General features: G+C 43.9%; 1 protein-coding gene across 1 annotated transcript in view; it reads left to right on the top strand.

Moving 5' to 3' along the window:
• The window catches only part of EIF2B3 (eukaryotic translation initiation factor 2B subunit gamma), a 120,429-nt gene extending 108,734 nt beyond the window's left edge, over window positions 1-11,695 (top strand). The window contains exons 11-12 of the mRNA XM_063105395.1: window positions 6,401-6,504; window positions 11,532-11,695. Coding sequence (XP_062961465.1) covers window positions 6,401-6,504; window positions 11,532-11,584 — 157 coding nt within the window. The 3' untranslated portion in view covers window positions 11,585-11,695. The remainder of the gene's footprint in view (window positions 1-6,400; window positions 6,505-11,531) is intronic.
• The last annotated feature ends 6,182 nt before the right edge of the window (window positions 11,696-17,877 follow it).

Genomic DNA, 17,877 nt, shown 5'->3' with positions numbered 1-17,877 from the left:
AGGGAAGAAAGCTTAGTCTGTAATAAAACTAGATGACTGCCAAGGACCCATACACATACTAAAGAATATCTGCCACATACAATGAAATTTAGATCAAATCCAAAGAGAATGCCAAGATTCAACTGGCATAAGGAATGGAAACATGGATGAACCAAAGGAGAAATGGCAAACTTTTTTTTTTTTTTGCAAAATATCAAGGGATGCAGAACTGAAAGAAAAACTATCAAGGCACATATAAGGGAGAAAATAAGGATGACATCAGACTTTTCTGTAGCAACATTTAAGGCTGGAAGACAGTGGAACAACATTTAGAGAATTTAGAGAAGAAACCATTGTTACCCGAGAATTCTATAGCCAATCAAGTTTGGGTTGTTATATAAAAGTATCAGAAATATTCCAGGGCAGGGCCAGCCCGTGGCTCACTTGGGAGAGTGTGGTGCTGATAACATCAAGGCCACGGGTGCGGATCCCTATATAAGGATGGCTGGTTCGCTCACTTCGGAGTGTGGTGCTGACAACACTAAGTCAAGGGTTAAGATCCCCTTACCGGTCATCTTTTGAAAATAAATAAATAAATAAATATTCCAGGGCTCAGGAGATGTGTCACTCATGAACCATCTGGAAAATTCTACTTGAAGACATAATATAGCCAAGTAAGAAATGAAACTTCTTAAACTACTAACAAATGGGTAGTTTGATGTATAAAAGTGAACTCCTTAAAAGTAGAATTAAAGGGCAGGCCCGTGGCTCACTTGGGAGAGCGTGGTTCTGACAACACCAAGTCAAGGGTTAAGATCCCCTTACCCGTCATCTTTTGGGGAAAAAAAAAAAAAAAGAATTAAATCTATGAATGATAATTAGAGTTGCAAAAAAGAACATAATTGTTAATTCTACCCATGTTTTTTCATACTCTTGAAAACACAAACTTTGAAAACTTTGTGAAGATCCCTTGGACTTAAAAGGTTCCTAAGGGTTTTTGATTCATTCCCTACCTTTGAACCATTTGTGCTAAACCCATCTCTTTTTTTTTTTTTAAGATAATCACTTTATTCTAATTAACTCACACACAATAACATCATAACAGCTGGTTTAAGGAGGCCATACAAACATTTGCCCAGCTCCAAACTCTATACTATCTCAATGAACTTCTATATAGTAAGGACACCTTCTTCCACTGCAATTCTGAAGAAAGGAAGCTATTCGTGACAGAGGTTTAACTGATGATTTTACACTTTATATTTTCACTATTAATTATGTTTTTATGTTAAATTAACTTGGTCATGAGAGTCGATTTTCCATTTCTTCAATTTGAACTTCTTGAGTAGGCTAATCCATTTGCAAGTCTGCACTGTTTCAGCACCTCATTGAAACCCTCACAGAGCTTAATGTCTCCCTGGTTCTGGGCACACTCCAAAAGCTGTTTTATCTCATAGAAGCAAGGTTCAAACTGCTGCTGCTGCTGGTGTATTGGCTGGGTTCCCTGAGGTTCCTGGTATGTGATGTCAGGCATTGAGGGCTCAGCATTACTTCCTACACTGAAGCCCACAGTGATGGCATGACCCAGTGTGTGTCCAACAGCAGAGCCCACAGCTATGTGAGCTGCATTGATTGCCATCTGGGCCATCAGACCTGGCTACCAGGGTGCAACAACAGGTGAGCCAACTGCAGATGGTGGGGCCTCTGCTGGCAGGTAGGCCACTGGTGCTGGCCTGAGTGCAGTTCTCATCTGAGGTGCCTGGCTGGCCAGAGGGGGCCATGTGGAATGCAGCTTCAGCTTCCAAGTGGCATTGCAAGTGCTGGCAGCTCAGCATCTAGAAGAGAAAAACTCTAAACCCATCTCCTTAGATGGAAAATTCTACAACTTAACTCCTTAAAGTCATTACATCTTAGGTTTGATTTCCCTCGAGCCCCTCTTTTTCTTAGCCTCTGCTTAGGGAATATAAGGACTCAGATTTCTCAGGAAGGAGACATTTCTCACCACTAAACCTTTATGTAGTGAAGGGAGGCACACAGAACTAAAAGGAGGACATTTTCAGCCTACTCTCACTAGAGCCAGTACATTTTAACCTAGAGGACCCAAGAACAACAGTGACCAGAAATAGGAAAAAGATGAGATATTTCTTCAAGTATTATATCTCATTACATGAATTAACCTGGATAAATCTCACAAATATGTTGAAGGGGGAAGAGCAAGTTGCAGGAGGATACATAGAGAATAGCATTTATATAAAATTTTATAAACAGGCAAAACAATACTATATGTTGCCTACTAATATATGCAGTAAAAATGCTTAAGAACAATAAACACCACAGTCAAATAGTGGTTACCTCTGGTGGGGAAGGAAGAAAATGTGATCAAAGAAAGGTGCACGGCAGGTTGTATTGTTTGTTTCTTAAGCTGTTTGGGGGGTACCCAGGTGTTCTTTATATTATTTTGTAGACTTTTTTCTATACTTGAAATATTTCATTAAAAATCATACATGTTCTTTGTCTAGAGACACTTGGACCAGGGCCCCTGGGCTTAAGTTAGAAGGCTCCCTATCACCTGGAGAGAAATGGGTGACTCAGCCATAATCTTTGGGCTGAAGTTGTGAGTTGGCCTAAAGCAGACCATAATCACATGCCTAGAAAAGCTACATGTATCTCCAGTTCCATACTCTTTTTCTTACCCCAGGGTTATGAGTAGGTATAGAAAGCCTGCCAACTAATCCACAAAGAAATGAACCTGCCTGTCCTCAGAGTTGCTGAGAAGTTTCAAGGCTCTTTGTAAATACTGCCTAGTCAACAGCTGAGGCAGGAGCCCATGACCGCCATGTAGGCTTGGGCACATTGCTTAACCTCTGTGAGCTTCAGTTTTCTCTGTAAAAATTAGAATAAATACCACCATCCCTGCAAGTTTGCCAAAAGGATTAAATTATAAAATGAATGTAAAGTGCTTTGTACAGTGACTGAGATGTATTAGACATTAAATATATGTGAGTTCCCTTTCCTCCCTGGAATGAACTAAAGAAAGTCCTAACTAAAATCAAAAGAGGAACAAGAATTTGGAGGCACTCTTGCTTCCCCAGTCAGACTTCTTCATGGGGTATTCCTCAACATGGGATAATGTTGTATGCCTGGCCAAACAGTGATCTTACTGTAGGCCTCTTATGCTTTTCTTATGGCCTCCACTCCACTGAAGCATTGCAGTTTGCTGGGTGATTTCCCAAGGGCTGCATCTTTGTCTAGAATTTGACCCTGCCAAGAAGAAATGAGGACCAAGTCTCCATTAGTCTTAGTCATCACTGAGCAGCTTCATAGAGAACACAGCTAGGCATTAACAAAACAGAATCCTTAGTGCCAAGACAGTTAAAACTAGGATGCAAAAACTATAGTTTTGGCATTAGGGCCAGTTCTTTTCTTGGGCTTATAGGAACTCCCCTCCTCTCCCTCCTCAAGCACTGAGCAGAAAAGACGGACTCCTTGCTGTGGATTGGCAACCTAAAGAGGGCTTGTTTGATATAGCCCTTTGTATCTGTCCATCCCGTCTAGCATGAGCAGAAACACACACTTCCGGTAATAATCCTTGATCTTGAAGTTTCTTTCTGGACAGAGGGGAAGCTGTACTGGGTTGGAATTTTCCAAAGTACCTCAGCCTTGCTAATGGAGGTGGTTTGCAACAGCAGCAATGATACTGGGGAACAATATATTGGGCGGGGGAGGGGCAGCTAGCATGGGGATCCAAACCCATGACCTTGGTGTTATAAGGCTATGCTCTAACCAACTGAGCTAACCAGCCAGGCTCAGGGGAACAATTGAGGAGACAAATGGTCAGAAAAGAGCTTTACACTCTATAAATGGTTGTCAGGTATTCCTCTCAAAGCCTTCCACAGATCCCCTGACGAGGAGCCTCAGGAGAGCCCCCAGCTTCCCATCAATCAACCTACTTTTCCCTATTATGTCTGCAGACTCTACAGTGGTGGTTTATGCGTCTCAGAAAGAATTAACATATATGGGATGAGACAAGCAATATGGAAGATTCCTGAAGACCCCAAGTAAACATGCTAAACACAACGAAAACCAGGCTATCCATTGCTGTGGAAATCTAACCTCAGTCATTCCAGCCTCTCCTTCCAGAAGTGGCTCCCACTTATATCCTGGATTCCAAAATAGCCATTTGATAATCTTTAATTATGGCTGCTTGAGTTCCTGTTAGCTGTTTTTTTGTCTACTGTTTACCTCTTGCATAGCTCTAGAACATGCATTTCTTAAATAGGAAGCATATCCCTACTACCACCTAGGAAAAAAGAAATGGGACTCTTCTGTGAGAAACTAGTAGCCAATTGCAAGCTAGCTCTATCCCAGGAGCTTCTGTATCTAAGGCTTTCTATATTTCCTCATTACCTTTTTTGGGGGAATTTCCCCCAAGGAGCAGGAACCACCCTAACTGCTGACTGGACTGCTTTGTAAGTTGGGCAAGTTGGGAAGTTCTCAGAGGTCTCTTAAAGCCCACCCACTGAGTGAATCCTGAGTCTGTGCCACTAAGCAAACTAGAGCTGTCTCTGCCCATCTCTAGCCCACACCACAGAGGTGCTGTGACTTTGGCCTTTTGCTTCTTTCCAACAGGCTTTAACTTTCTAGAAGAATACAGATAAAGATGACTCTGGAATTTCATAAAGTTCTAGAATTCTTTTATGCATTTTTCTAAAGTTTTGGCATTTGGGAAGAATCTTTTTTAATGGCCTGTACATCAATGTTTTCAGCCCATGGAATGTCCTCTTCCCCACCCCCCATGTCTCCTGGGTTGTTTGAGGATTGTTCCTTAGTTGGTTTGGTTTGTTTTGTTTAAATGGGTGCTCACACCCTTCTTATTCTCCTCCTCCTCCCATCTAGCTGCCCATTTTTGACTCTTTCCATTTCTGACTCAGGGGTACTGAATATTCCCTTGTTAGGACTGAGCTACTTCCACAGAGCCATCTCAACTCAGAATAGCAACTCGGCAGTTCTAGGCTTCGTCCAGTCTTTTCCTAATTTCGTTGTATTGCATTATGATTAAAGGTATGGATTCTGGGGTCAGGCGGACCTGGATTTGAATCTGTTACTTAGCAGTTATGTGCTTTTGGGTAAATGGTTTAACTTCTCTAAATCTGTTGTCGTGTGCAATATGTGGTTGCTGTTTTTACTGCATCAGAGACAAAAATGGTACTCCCAGAATCTGCTAGGAAAGATTTTTTCTAATTAAATACATAAGGCTGCCATCCCAGACCTACCAAAATGATTGATGGGAGCTAGGGCACTGAGGTGTTTCTTTGTTATTTTTTACATTGGCCAGGTTATTTTTCAGATGAAATGGCTAGATTTGTAGAAGTCACTCCTATAATGTACATAGAATATTTAGCACAGTACCTGGTAGAAAGTAGATATGGAATAAATGTTAGTGATGATTTTTCTTCCTTTTTTAAAAATTTATTTATTAATATTATTTTTTACATTCTAAGATGTTGTGGAGCAGTTGGTGGGGAGGTGGAGAGGGAAAGGGGGAGGGAAATAGGAGGAGGAAGGAGGGGGGTGTTGTCAAGACCCATGGCACCCCTCTCATCCTGGCAGGGGAGACCAGGGGGATTCCAGCAGCAGCTCAGTCATTGCTGGGCTGGATACAGATGTCAGGGGGGTGTGACTGAAGCCCTCTGTCCTCCACCACCCCAACTTGGGAGCTCAGGATGTTTCCAGTGGTGGCTCGGTGGCCATCACTGGGCTGGTTGCAGATGGGGCGGGGGAAGGGGGGAAGGAGTGATGATTTTCAAAAGGAACTTTCCACCACCTGCCAGTCTTCAGGAGCCAGGAGGATGCTCTTTAAATACATTCAGATGCGAAGAGCCAGTGGTACTACTCTTGAGAGTAGGCTTTAGGGTCTGGAGTAGTCTTTAGTGTGGAATGGAGTTCATTTTTAAAATATCTTTTTTTTCCCCCTAAATAAGTATGGTTTTGTTTAACCAGAGTCTGTGGTAAGAGCTGCAAGGAACCCATTGTTTCCATAGTTGATCTCTTTGGAAGATTTGTGATTTCTGAACCTCAAAGTCAACCCAGGGACCAGCCCCTGCTTCCACCCCCAGATCAAAGGAGAGATTGGATAGAGTTTAGACTTTAGTTCTGGGGTCCGTAAAGAACTGAAATCAGTATATCTGTTCTTTTCAAGCCTTAGAAAAAGGTCATTATGAGCATATCCTAACTCTGGACTTCTCTAAAATCAGGTCCTCCCTTGGCCTGCCATTCTGTCTTCCAGTGATAACTTGAGGCATGTAGCCATTAACTGGACTGACCAGCTTTTCCTGGCGTAGGGAGGAGCCAGACCCCCAGCCAGTAGTGGTAAGGATGGTGATGAGAGCCCTGGGCACTCCCTAACTTGGCTACTGTGTTACAGAAGCAACATCCAGGGCAGCGTCATCTGCAACAATGCTGTGATTGAGAAGGGAGCAGACATCACGGACTGCTTGATTGGAAGTGGCCAGAAGATTGAAGCCAAAGGTAAGTCAGAGCCCAAGTTATAATCGCAGATACCATTTTTTATCTATCACACTAGCACAGGTAATGGTCAGTGCTGGTGAGAATGTGGGAAACAAGCGCATATATTGCAGGTGAGAACATAAATTGATAAAGCTGTCTTTGGAGAGCAATTGACTTTATTTTCAATTTTTAAAATTTTGACTTAACAGTTCCATTTCTAGGAGTTTGTCTTACAGATAAGCTTATACTTGTATGTAGCCTTACTATAAAAAAAAAAAACTGAAAATGTACCAATAGATTTAATGGCCCAGATTGGTACTAATACTTTACAATGGCCATTCGATGTGAGACAGAAGGGCCAATAATGAAGCAAAGGCTCTGGAACTAACTCTGGCCTCCTGAAGTCTGTGAACACTTTGTCTGACCTGGTATTTAAGGGAGGTAGTTGCATAGATTCCTGTCATAGGAGAAGATAAGTGGGATTTAACATTCTAAGTCATTCTCAGTCGCTTAGAGGAGAAAGCTGTAAGCTGTGCTGTTATCTTGCTCTGCTCTGTAGCCTGTAGAAAGACTGTCTAGTGCTTGAGAAACATACAAAGACAAGGGTTTCCCTGCTGGGGAGGGCAAAGTGTAATTTTCCTTAATTAGGCTGGATGTTTTTAACCAAAAAGGAGACAAAGCTCAAGATCAATAAAATTGCTTTTTAGATTATTCCTAAACCTAAAATAGAGCAGGGTAGGAGAGTTGCTGAAGGAATTAACCCCACCAGTTCTGTAGAAGCCACATCATTTTTCTTATCCCCAGTAAACAGAGGCCGTCTTCAGTTTTGTTTTGTTTTGTTTTTCTCTTCCCTTTTATAAGGTTGCACGCTTCCCATTTGGTCATAGAGTCCAACAGATCTGGATTCAAATCTCAGCTGTGCAAGTCACTGGATTTGCACCAGGTTAAATTTGTTTAATCTCTAAGCTTCAGGTTTTTTTAACTAGAAAAATTGGGACAGTAACACCTACCTTGGAGGATTGTTGTGAGAATTAAATACAATAAAATGTTATAAGGAGTATTCACTCCTCCTGGATGGAGTATACCAAGGGACTTAGAGTTCCTCATATACAATATACTGTTGTGTCTCTCCATGCCTGCATATGCCCTCCCTCTCTGGATTTTTTTCTTAAAGATTCTGCCCACGTGTTTTCTCCTCTGTAGAACCTTCTCTGACTCTTCCCGTAACTCCCCACAGCAGAACGGAGCATTTCTTCCTCTGCATCCCTGAACTTTGCCATACCATTATTAAAGTGTATATCACAAGTTATGGCAATTATTTATGAATCTACCTCTCTTCTAGACTAAGATTCTCAAGGCCAAGGATCATCTTATAACAATATGTATTCTTAGCCCTGAGAACAGGTCCTGGTTTATTAGTATATTTTGGGGGGTTTGGGGAGGGTTAGTGAATAAATGAATTTTGGGCCCATAAAACATATTTTGGGGGATTTCATGGCAGAAAGTTAGGGTTCCAAGAGAGGCCTCTGTGAGATAATTGTAATTATGAAATGGATTTTCTGGCTTTAACTAAGCCACAAGGAGAACCCTTTATGGTCCTCCTGAAGGAGAGATAGCCAGGGAAGTCATCTGGACTCTAAACTATACAACCCCACCCTTTCCTGCTCTCTGTTCTGCTGGAGGGACCAGTGCATCCAGCACAGTGGTCAATGCCTTTCTGCTACAGGTATTACCTGGCCAGTTGCCTGTTTCCACTATCACTTTTCTTTGAGGCTGAGCCATATGGAGAAAGCAAATATCTAGCCATCAGTGTAGCACTCAAGACCTGTTACTGTGGATGGCCTTGATAAACATCAACAACCTTGGTCCTCATCAGCAAAGAGCTCAGTAGATGGCAAAGTCTCTAATCAGTCTTCCTCACATGGAAGGATTTCAGGAAAAAAATGTTCATCCTAAGAAGTGATGCTGTCCCCTCTCCAAATTCTAGTCATTTTCATATCACAGAGTCACCACATCTACAGCAGTCTTTTACCCCAAAACTGTGACTCTCATAACCCAACATAGACCTCTCTGCCCTCTTCTAGCACTGTCAAGAGAACAAGACATTTTATAACAACTGTGGCTTTTCTCACCCCATCTCAGCACTGTCAGTGATTATCTCTGGCAAAAATCCTGGCAGCCAAGTTTGACCTCCTGCTCAAGCAGTAGAAAGGCCACAGCCAACAGTCAACACCTGGAAGACTCTAATTGGACACTTCATCTGAGTCTCTTCTTACTGTCAATGACACAACTTGGATTTCTTCCCTTTGACAACAGTGATCAGTCCCTTGGCCATGAAAGTAGACCTGACATTGTTCAAGGTCTTGACAGATACTTGACATAGGTCAAGTCCTTCTGGCTAGCAGGAATCCTTCCCAGTTTCCCAACAGTGCAGCTTTTCATTTGTGACATGTTATTCCCTTCTATCCCACTGGTTTTTCCCCAACTTATCCTCTCTTATACGCTTACCTTTGGGATCTTTCCCAACCTGATTCCAGCCGAGAGCTTTTCCAGTGTGTGACTGGAACTTACCCCCAACCCCAACCAAGCAGAACTAGTTCAGCATGTTACTCCCCTACAGGTTTCCTCCAACTTACTAAATCTCCATGAAAGTACTCCTAATATACCAGATATAGTCTCTCTCCCCTGAATCCCAGTGAGCAAGGTCTTCTTTCACCACCAGGCCAAGAGCAGAGCAGAGAGAAGAGAGGAAAGTAGGGAGGGCAGGCGAGAAAAGGCTCAGGTGTTCATGTAGAGCATGGTAGAGCGGAAGAAAGAATTGTCTGCCCCAGCCAGGCACCTCATCCACCCTGGTCTGGAGCACTAAGGTCCAAGAAGAGAGTTAATTGGAACTAGGACTCTGTTCAGAACAGCCCAGTGTCATTTAAAAGCTTTAAATGTACTGTAAACTTCAGATCGTTGTACAGCTGGATTGCAGTTGATTGCCAGTTTGTGTACTGTTGCTTGGATGCGGCACAGTGGTTGGCAATGGAATAAAGGATACATGGATCAGAAAAAAAAAAAAAAAAAAAAAAGAATAGCCCAGTGTCCATGGAAGAGACTGAGTGAAGAGAAAATGTCTAAAGTCTAGATGCAAGGTGATGAGGCTGACTCACAACTATAGAGATAAAGGGTAAAGAGGAGGATTTGGAGAGCTCTGGGAAGCTAGCCAGAGAAGCATTTCCTTTGTTCTTTTCTGGTCAGTCTTACCTTGGGGGTGGAGCCTGATTGACAGTCACACTCCGGGACCTGCCATGGCCCTAGGGAATTTAGCAGCTTGAGCATTGTCTGTGCCTCCTTCCCACTCTCCTCACTGAAGGAAACAAATGGCTATGAAGTACAAAAAGGAGTACCTTCTTGGGCAGGAGTACACAGGTCACCCCTAGCTCCCAGCTATGAGCAGTATGAACAAACCCAAACATCTCTCACTATCAAACTTGGTCCAGTCATCAAGGATCTTCATTTTGCTGCACAAAAGACTTCTGGGGCAGAAGTGGAACCTCAGGATAGCTAAAATTTCTGCCTCATCTATTAGTGTCACACTGAAGCCCCCAAGTGTAGCAAGAAAGGTGCTGGACTTTTATAGGCCATGGGAAAGTAGCCTAGAAAGAATCAGTTTTCAACCAGTTGGTCAGCCTTTTCTGTTTGAACCAGCAGAAGACTGGAAAACTCTTGTCTCCTGCACCTCCCCACACCTCCAGGCAAGAGGCAGACAACATGCCCCTGGTTCCCCCTGCCCCTTCCAGACCATTGGCTTACTGCCTCCTTTATATAGCTCTTTTTCCTTGAAAGCCTCCTATAGCTTTTCTTACCTTTCACCCCATTATTGGCCAGCTTCCAGGCACTGTCCTAAATTTATTGAGGTTCTTTAGACCCTGGTTCAAAGTCTTTATCTCCCCTCCCACACTCTTTCCCAACATCTTGAACAACTTGAACATACTCATTAGTGAACTATCCAGACCCCAGCTTCATGTTTCCCTGAACTTCTCTACCAATCTTCATCTCCTTTTAGCTTTAGCTTTCCACTTACATGATCATATCCTATCCTTGTCATTACCCAAAACCTCTAAAATCTTCATATGCCAGTAACTGTGCTAGACAGCGGGGGTATAATCATAACTACACTGTTCCTTCCCTGCCCTCAATGTTCTTATTGAAGTAGAGGAGAATGATATAATGATGTAGATAGAGATAGAGATATTTAATAGGTACAGAGCAGGAAATGGACAGTTCAGAAGGGAAGGTATCACAAAGTAGAGGTGCTGGATTAGGGCCTTTAGGGTAAGTAAGAGTGCAATGGGAAAAAATGGGAGGGAGAAGCATTTTAGGCAGAGGGAATAGGATGTGCCAAGGTCTAAAGGTATAAAACAGTATGCCTTGTTGGTATAAATGCAGAATGGTGGGAGATGAAGCTGGAGATATAGGCAATGGTCAGGTCATAGAGGGTCTTATGGGTTTCGAGTTTACAAAAATAATAATAACCACTATTTATTGAGCACTCATCTTTTAACTCACTGAATTCTCACAACAACCCTATGTAGTAGGTAGTATTATTTTGATTATTATATATGAGGTATCTCCCTTTCTCCTTTGAATAGCTCCATTTATCCTTTTATCCTCATTTCTTCTCTCTCTTTTCCCCTCATTTCCTATCCTCTGCCCATACCATAGTATTTCATGTTCCCCTTTCTCGCATCTCCACATCTTTGCTGTTCTAACAGCCTGCAATGCCTTTCTTTTGATCACTGCCTGGCAAAACTCTAAGATCCAGCTCCAGTTCTCCTATGTAAGCCTCCCCAAAGCCAAATATATAGTCAGTCGCACCTTCCTGTGTAGGAAGTGTCTCTCTCATAGCCTTTTTGGTAATTTGTATTTCTAAGAGCTTCTCAAGAGCAGAGCCACAATAGGAGAGGAATAAATGTTTGTGAACACAGAATTAGAAGAGTTGGGTTTGAAGTGACATCTTTTGCTGCCAATTCTCAGAAAAACCTTTTCCTTTTCTTTTGTAGCTAAACGAGTGAACGAGGTGATCGTGGGGAATGACCAGCTCATGGAGATCTGAGTTCTGAGCAAGTCAGACTCTTTTCTTTTGGCCCCCAAAACTACAGATGTTGGCTGGCCCACCTGTTTGACTCTGTATTTATTTCCCAATAAAGAAGGGCTTCCAAAGGCATGCTGGAGACTTGTGGAGCAGTCCCAAGCTCTGGGTCAGGTGGGCTCCAGGAATACACAGTTCATGGGACATGCAGTAAAGACCATCTAGAACAAGTGTATGTAACAGGATAGACACAATGGCCTAGCTCTCATGTACAGAGATTGTCAGGCAGGGGCAGCAGCTATCCAATGGTAAAGTTCCTAGGAGGGCTACATTCTGACTGGCTGACCCAGCCCAGTCCATAAAGCTTCTCCCACCTAAAAGGACCTGTGAGTACTTTAGTCCCTGAAGGCTTTCTAGATCCAGAGGCCTAGCTGCTGGCAGTGCTGCTTCCAAGCCTCAGCCCAGGGTTTACTATCATCTGCTCCCTTACCTTCCAGATTCCCAGCCCCTGTCATCACCCTACCCCAAGCCCCACCCTACGCCCCCACTATTTACTTCCTGTCCGCCTAGCCTCTAGCCACTTTTTCTAGCTCAACTATTGTCCCTAGGAAGCTCTTAAAGCAAGTAGGAGGCAGCCCCTGCCTACCCAACAAGCCTACCCACACAGGTTTTAGTGGAGGCAAGAGCATGGAGAGCCATGGCCTGAGACCAGGGTCTGGGCCAAACCAGACCCCTCCCCACCTCCCTGTAGTCTGAGATCTGCCCAACCTGGTAAGGAAGAGCCAGGAACCTGTATCATGGTTTGCAATTCTTTCTGACTCTTCTCCAGCTGCACACCTTTACCTCATAATTATACAGATTCTCCTGCTTTAGATAATTGAAGAATGAGATTTCCATGTTCACAGTCCTTCTGGAGTCCTATCTACCTTCCCTCCACCACCCCCACTCTCAAACACACTTACACTTTGCTCTTGTCTCTCCCTGCACTGCTTTTACAGTCTGCAGGTGTTTGGTAGAAGATAAAAGTGGCTCCTGGGGTAAGATTTCACTTCCTAGAATTATCAAAGTAAAGGTTTCTCTTGATGTCCTCACTGTGGGTGGCAGTAATTATAAAGAATGATTTGAAGTATTGGTTTCTACATTGCTTCAAAAATCTCAAGGTTCTCAAATTCACTTGAGTAATCTTGCTTGATCTTAGTGTTGTTCCCATTGAACTTGTGGGAGAGTAGATGAACATTTCTACCCTTGGGGATCTCTACCTTCACCAGCCCTCCTGGGAGCTCTGGAGCTCCACATTTCTCCCACTGGTCAGGACAAGATTCCTGAAAGTTTGCCATAATCAGGCAGGAGCTGAAATAGCCCAGCAGAAGTAGTTGAAACCACCAGGACTGAGGGGGAGGGAGATAAAGAGCTGTGGTGGTGCCCTAGATGGTCAACTTTGGAACTGAAATTAAATTTGTGGGGCCCAGAAACAGATTCCTGGCCTTGGTAGAAAAACTGACCTCTCTATGGTTTTGTTTCTTTTTTTTTTTTTTTTTTTAAAAAGATGACCGGTAAGGGGATCTCAACCCTTAGCTTGGTGTTGTCAACACCACGCTCAGCTAGTGAGCCAACCGGCCATCCCTATATAGGATCCGAACCTGTGGCCTTGGTGTTATCAGCACCACACTCTCCCGAGTGAGCCACGGGCTGGCCCATCTATTGTTTTGTTTCTTGAGGGTTTTTTTTTTCTCTTTTTGGTGGGTAGCCAGGACAGGGATTGAACCTTGGACCTTGGTGTTATCAGCACCATGGTCTAACCAACTGAGCTAACCAGTCAGCCCTTTCATTATTTTTTTATTTTTATTTTTTTCCTGTAATGTTTTTTGGCCCTAATCACTGCCTCTCTTCTGACCCTGACTCTCCCTATCTGCAAAATAAGAGAGTTAAGACTGGGTGAGTTTTAAAGGCCCTTGTCATCTCACGTTTTGTCCCTTTTCTCAGAGCCTCTGGCCCACAGGGTCTGGGTGGCCCAAGAAGTCAGAAAACTCCTTGACCACAGAAAGGGTATGGAGCTGGGTAGGTTTGGAGGAAGGGTCGGGTAGATGAGGAGAGGGAATTGATTAAACTGTTCCAGAGCCCTCTCATACCTCTTCCTGTCCTTCCCCATTGAGCGCTTGGAAACCCCTGATAGTGAGGTAGAGAAAAACCTCTCCTCTGCCTTCCCCTTGCACAAGCCCATCAAACAGCCCCTGCACCAAGGAAAGGATGGAGCTGGAGAAAACAGAAAGGTTAAGGGTTCCCCAGAGGAAGGTCTTGCTGAGTTTGAGTCCCAGTGGGAGCAGCCCCCAGTTCCCCAGCTCAGGACACTGTTGCTATTGTCTCTCACAACTTCAGGACTGGCTGGGTAACCAAGATGCTTTGACTTTTCTTTGCTCTATTTGTCTACCAGGAGACAGGGACAGTTTTTGTTTCCTTTTAGTAGCAACAACAGAGGGGTTAAGTATATCTGAAATATAGTGAGCAACTGAACATCCACTGGCAGGCCACCTCTCTATGGGACAGAAGCCAGAAGAGCCAGGCAAGCAGAGGAGTTGATAGGGTCTGCCCTTCCTCTCCCAGTGATACTCGATGAGGGAAGTGGAAGAAGAGAGGACCTTCAATGCCAAATTAAGGAAGACTCTGAGGTGCTGAGAAACAGGATTCCAGGTACTCGCCAGGTCAGACAAAATTTGATGGCTGCTAATCCAGGAACCCCCTCCCATAGTAACACCTCATTCCTGCCTACTGGCAAGAGTTCCCTGAACCTATAAGGGGACTGACTGGCAAGACTGTCCTCCAAGCTTTTCCCCAAAACCACAGGCTTATCTTTTTCCCAGTTATTCACTGCAGTACTATTCCCATTCCATTCCCATCTGCAGTAGGAAGGGAGGGAAATTGTGTTTACCCATAGCCCCAAGAGCAATCTAGGGGCCTGTACAGCTGAGTTTAAAGGCTGTGTCTATTTCCAGAGGATTGTGGGGGTACACTCTCTTTATCTACAGCCATCCCTAAAGAGGTACGTAAACCAGGCCTGCTTTCTAAATAGTTAAATGTGTCTGAGGAAGTGGGAGAGAGGTATAGGAAAGACCACCCAGACGGAAGGTCTAGAAAGCTGTGCTCTGATAGAGCTGACCAGGAGGGAGAGAGGCTGGGCAGGAAAACACATTGTACTGGAGGCCAGGATGACCTGTCCTTAGCCTGAGCCATCTGCCACCACCCAGGAAGACTGTATCGGGGCCCTTTCTGCCATAGATAAGTGGGGAGATGCTGCTTTAGTTCTTAGCCTCTCTCCTTCCCCCATACTCAAGGTGAAGGGAGATTCTCTGATCTTTAGTTGCAACTTCTGGCACCAAAGACTTGATACATGCTAATGGCCTGAAGCTCCTCACAGGGAAGGGGCATACATTCCCAGGCTTTGCCCCTAAATGTAATGTGTGGGGGTCAGGGCAACCCAGGGCCCCTGCTTCTCTCCTCCACATCTCATAGTCATTGATTCTGCCTGGCCCAGAGAACAGAAGCCAGCCAAAAGCACAGTGAGTGAGAATCCCAGGGGAATGCCAGGGAAAGAAGGCCTGTCCTGGTACTTTCATTAACTCCCACATGGACTCTCCCCTGAAGGCAGACTGGTCACTTTCCCCAACTCTGTGTGTGTGCACACATGCATGCAATATGTGTGTGCACACTTGTGTGTGTTCCACCTCACTTTTCCTGATACTATATCTCAGCCATATATATTGTCATTTAATCCTTATGTCAAAGTCATAGATTTTGTGACTTGCCCAAGATTTCACACCCAGTAAATGAAAGCTCCAGATCTTGAACCATGTCTTCTCCTTTTAGATTCTATCATCCTCCCACCTCTCCCATCCAATTCCTCTCCCTTCTGGAAACCTTGAGTACCGGAACGCACAGTGGTTTCCCTTTCTCTGTGCTACCTCTCAGGCTATGAACTCCTTAAATGCAGGTACCTTGCAACCCCAGAGCTCAGCAAAGGGGTGGACACAGATCCCAAGACATATTTGTCTCATGAGTCAGTAATTAGATACTATCCTTGGTAATAATGAATTTAATTAGATTGCTTTTCTCTTTTGTTTTTTGGAGACTGTCTCTGATTTGGGCCCAAAACGCACATCCAGGTCCAGTGGAAGGAATCTGTTCTACTGTGAAGCAGGCAGCTTGCAGAGAGAGAAGAGGAACCTCTTTATCCCTTCCTGTTACCTGGGGTCTGTGGCTTTAGCTCTGGCTGAGCTTAGCTGCACTCATGAAATCATTTTCTTGGGGGAGAAGAAAGGTCATTTTGGAGCTTGGACCTCAGAGGGCAATAGGCTCTAGGTTGGAAAGGCTGGAACTGAAGACCTATTACTCCCACCCTGGTCTTTGGACTACAAGACAAGAGGTTTTCTTTCTTTTTTATGGCGGCTGACCTGTGTAGAAGAGGTTTTCTCAGTGAGCAGGCACTGCCTTGGAAGCATCCACAGAAATGCTGGACTTTGCCACAGTTGTTAGCAGTGGTGGAAGAAAAGTCCCAGGACCCAGGTGATTATAAATCTATTTCTCCATGGACCTTATATCTTGCAGAATCTGGTAAGAAGGAAGGAGATCTCAAGAGCTACTTAAAGCAAAGAAGCTCTACTTACAGTCCCGATGACAGCCAGTGCTGATTCCAGGCCATTCCCTGTCTTTAGCTATAGCCTCGAGAGCAATCTAGGGGCCCATACAGCATAGTTTAGAGGCTGTTTCTATTTCCAGAGACTTGCTGGGGGTATACTTTCTTTATCCACAATAGGACCCACTCTGACAGGGAAGAAGAAAGTACTATGCATATAGCCTGCTTTTCTTTTGCAGTTATTACTTGGCCAACAGCATTATAAACATAGTTCCTCCACAAGTGTTTTGCTAAATGAATGGACAATGGAAGTGGCAAACAATGAGGTTCGCCCCTCAACCTAAAGTTTCTCTTTCCCCAGGACCGAGGCTGTGGAAATGATGTTAATTCACGAAATGAGTTTTCAAAAAGCAGTTTGGGGGACTGGCTGGTTAGCTCACTTGGGAGAGCATGGTGCTGGTAACACCAAGGTCAAAGGTTCGGATCCCCATACCAGTGAGCTGTCAAAATAGAAAAATAATAATATAATCAAAAAGCAGCTTGTGTGTAGCAAGAGCCATAAAAATGTTCATACTTTTTGACGTAAACAACCCCAGTTCTGGGAATCTGTCCTAAGGACATTCTCCAAATGATTGATTACAAAGACTATGTAGTAACATGAAGTGTTTATGATGTAATGATAAACAAAAAAGTCTGGAAGAATTGCCCAAGAAATTGGCCAGAGATAATAGTAGTTCTATTAAAATGATGAATTAATTGGAGATTCTTTTTCTCTTTCCCAAACTTTACATATTGGAATATTGATTCTACCCTACTCTGCCACTCTGGGTTTATCAGTCAGGACCCCAACAGAAACAGCACACTCAGATGGGATAGTTGAAAGAATATGGGATAGTTTAATAGATGGACTATTCCCTCTATTCTTCCCCGTTTCCAGTCCTTTACACCTGGTTTCTGCAACTCTCAGTGACTCACTCAACAATTACCGAGCACCTACGTATTGTCCAGGGAGGAAGGCAGACTTTCAAGTACATAAATTATTGTGTCATAAATGCAATAATACATGTACAAGGGTGCTTCAAAAAGTTCATGGAAAGGGCTGTCTGTTTTAGCTCAGTTCCCTAGAGCATGGTGTTATAACACCATGGTCAAGGGTTCAGACCCAGTACCTGCCAGCCGCAAAAAAAAAAAAAAAAAAAGCTCATGGAAAGATCGTGTTGTCTTTTAACTCTTATTTTTCCTCTAACTTTTTGAAGTACCCTCCTATAAATCAAGTGTTATAAGGAGCACAAAAAAAGAAGCAATTATCAACCAGGAAGGAGGCATGAATCAAGGAAGGCTTCAAAGAGGGGGTGATAGATTAGAGGTCAGTTTTGAAGACTGTCTGCCAAGACAAAAGGGTCACAACATATACAAAGGCAGGAATGCTTGGAACAACATCGTGTGTTTAGGAAATCACGAGTGGCTCTGCGGGGCTGGAAGGAACATTGGGTGGGTATGAAGGAACTATGAGAGAGAAGGCTTTACTTAGATCATGCAGGGCCCTGTGCTCCAAGGAGACCTTGTGCTTTGGAGCTGTCTTCAGACTTGCATTTTAGAGAGATGACTGGCCTCAGTGGAGAGTGGACTGAAGCGGGCAAGAATGGAGGCAGGGAAGAGTGAAAAGAGAAGTCTGGGTTTAGGCCGGGTC

The sequence above is a fragment of the Cynocephalus volans genome, chromosome 8, assembly GCF_027409185.1.
Source record: "Cynocephalus volans isolate mCynVol1 chromosome 8, mCynVol1.pri, whole genome shotgun sequence".
Lineage (NCBI taxonomy): Eukaryota > Metazoa > Chordata > Mammalia > Dermoptera > Cynocephalidae > Cynocephalus > Cynocephalus volans.
Note: the sequence above shows the minus strand (reverse complement) of the source record. Positions and strands in the feature narration are given on the sequence as shown.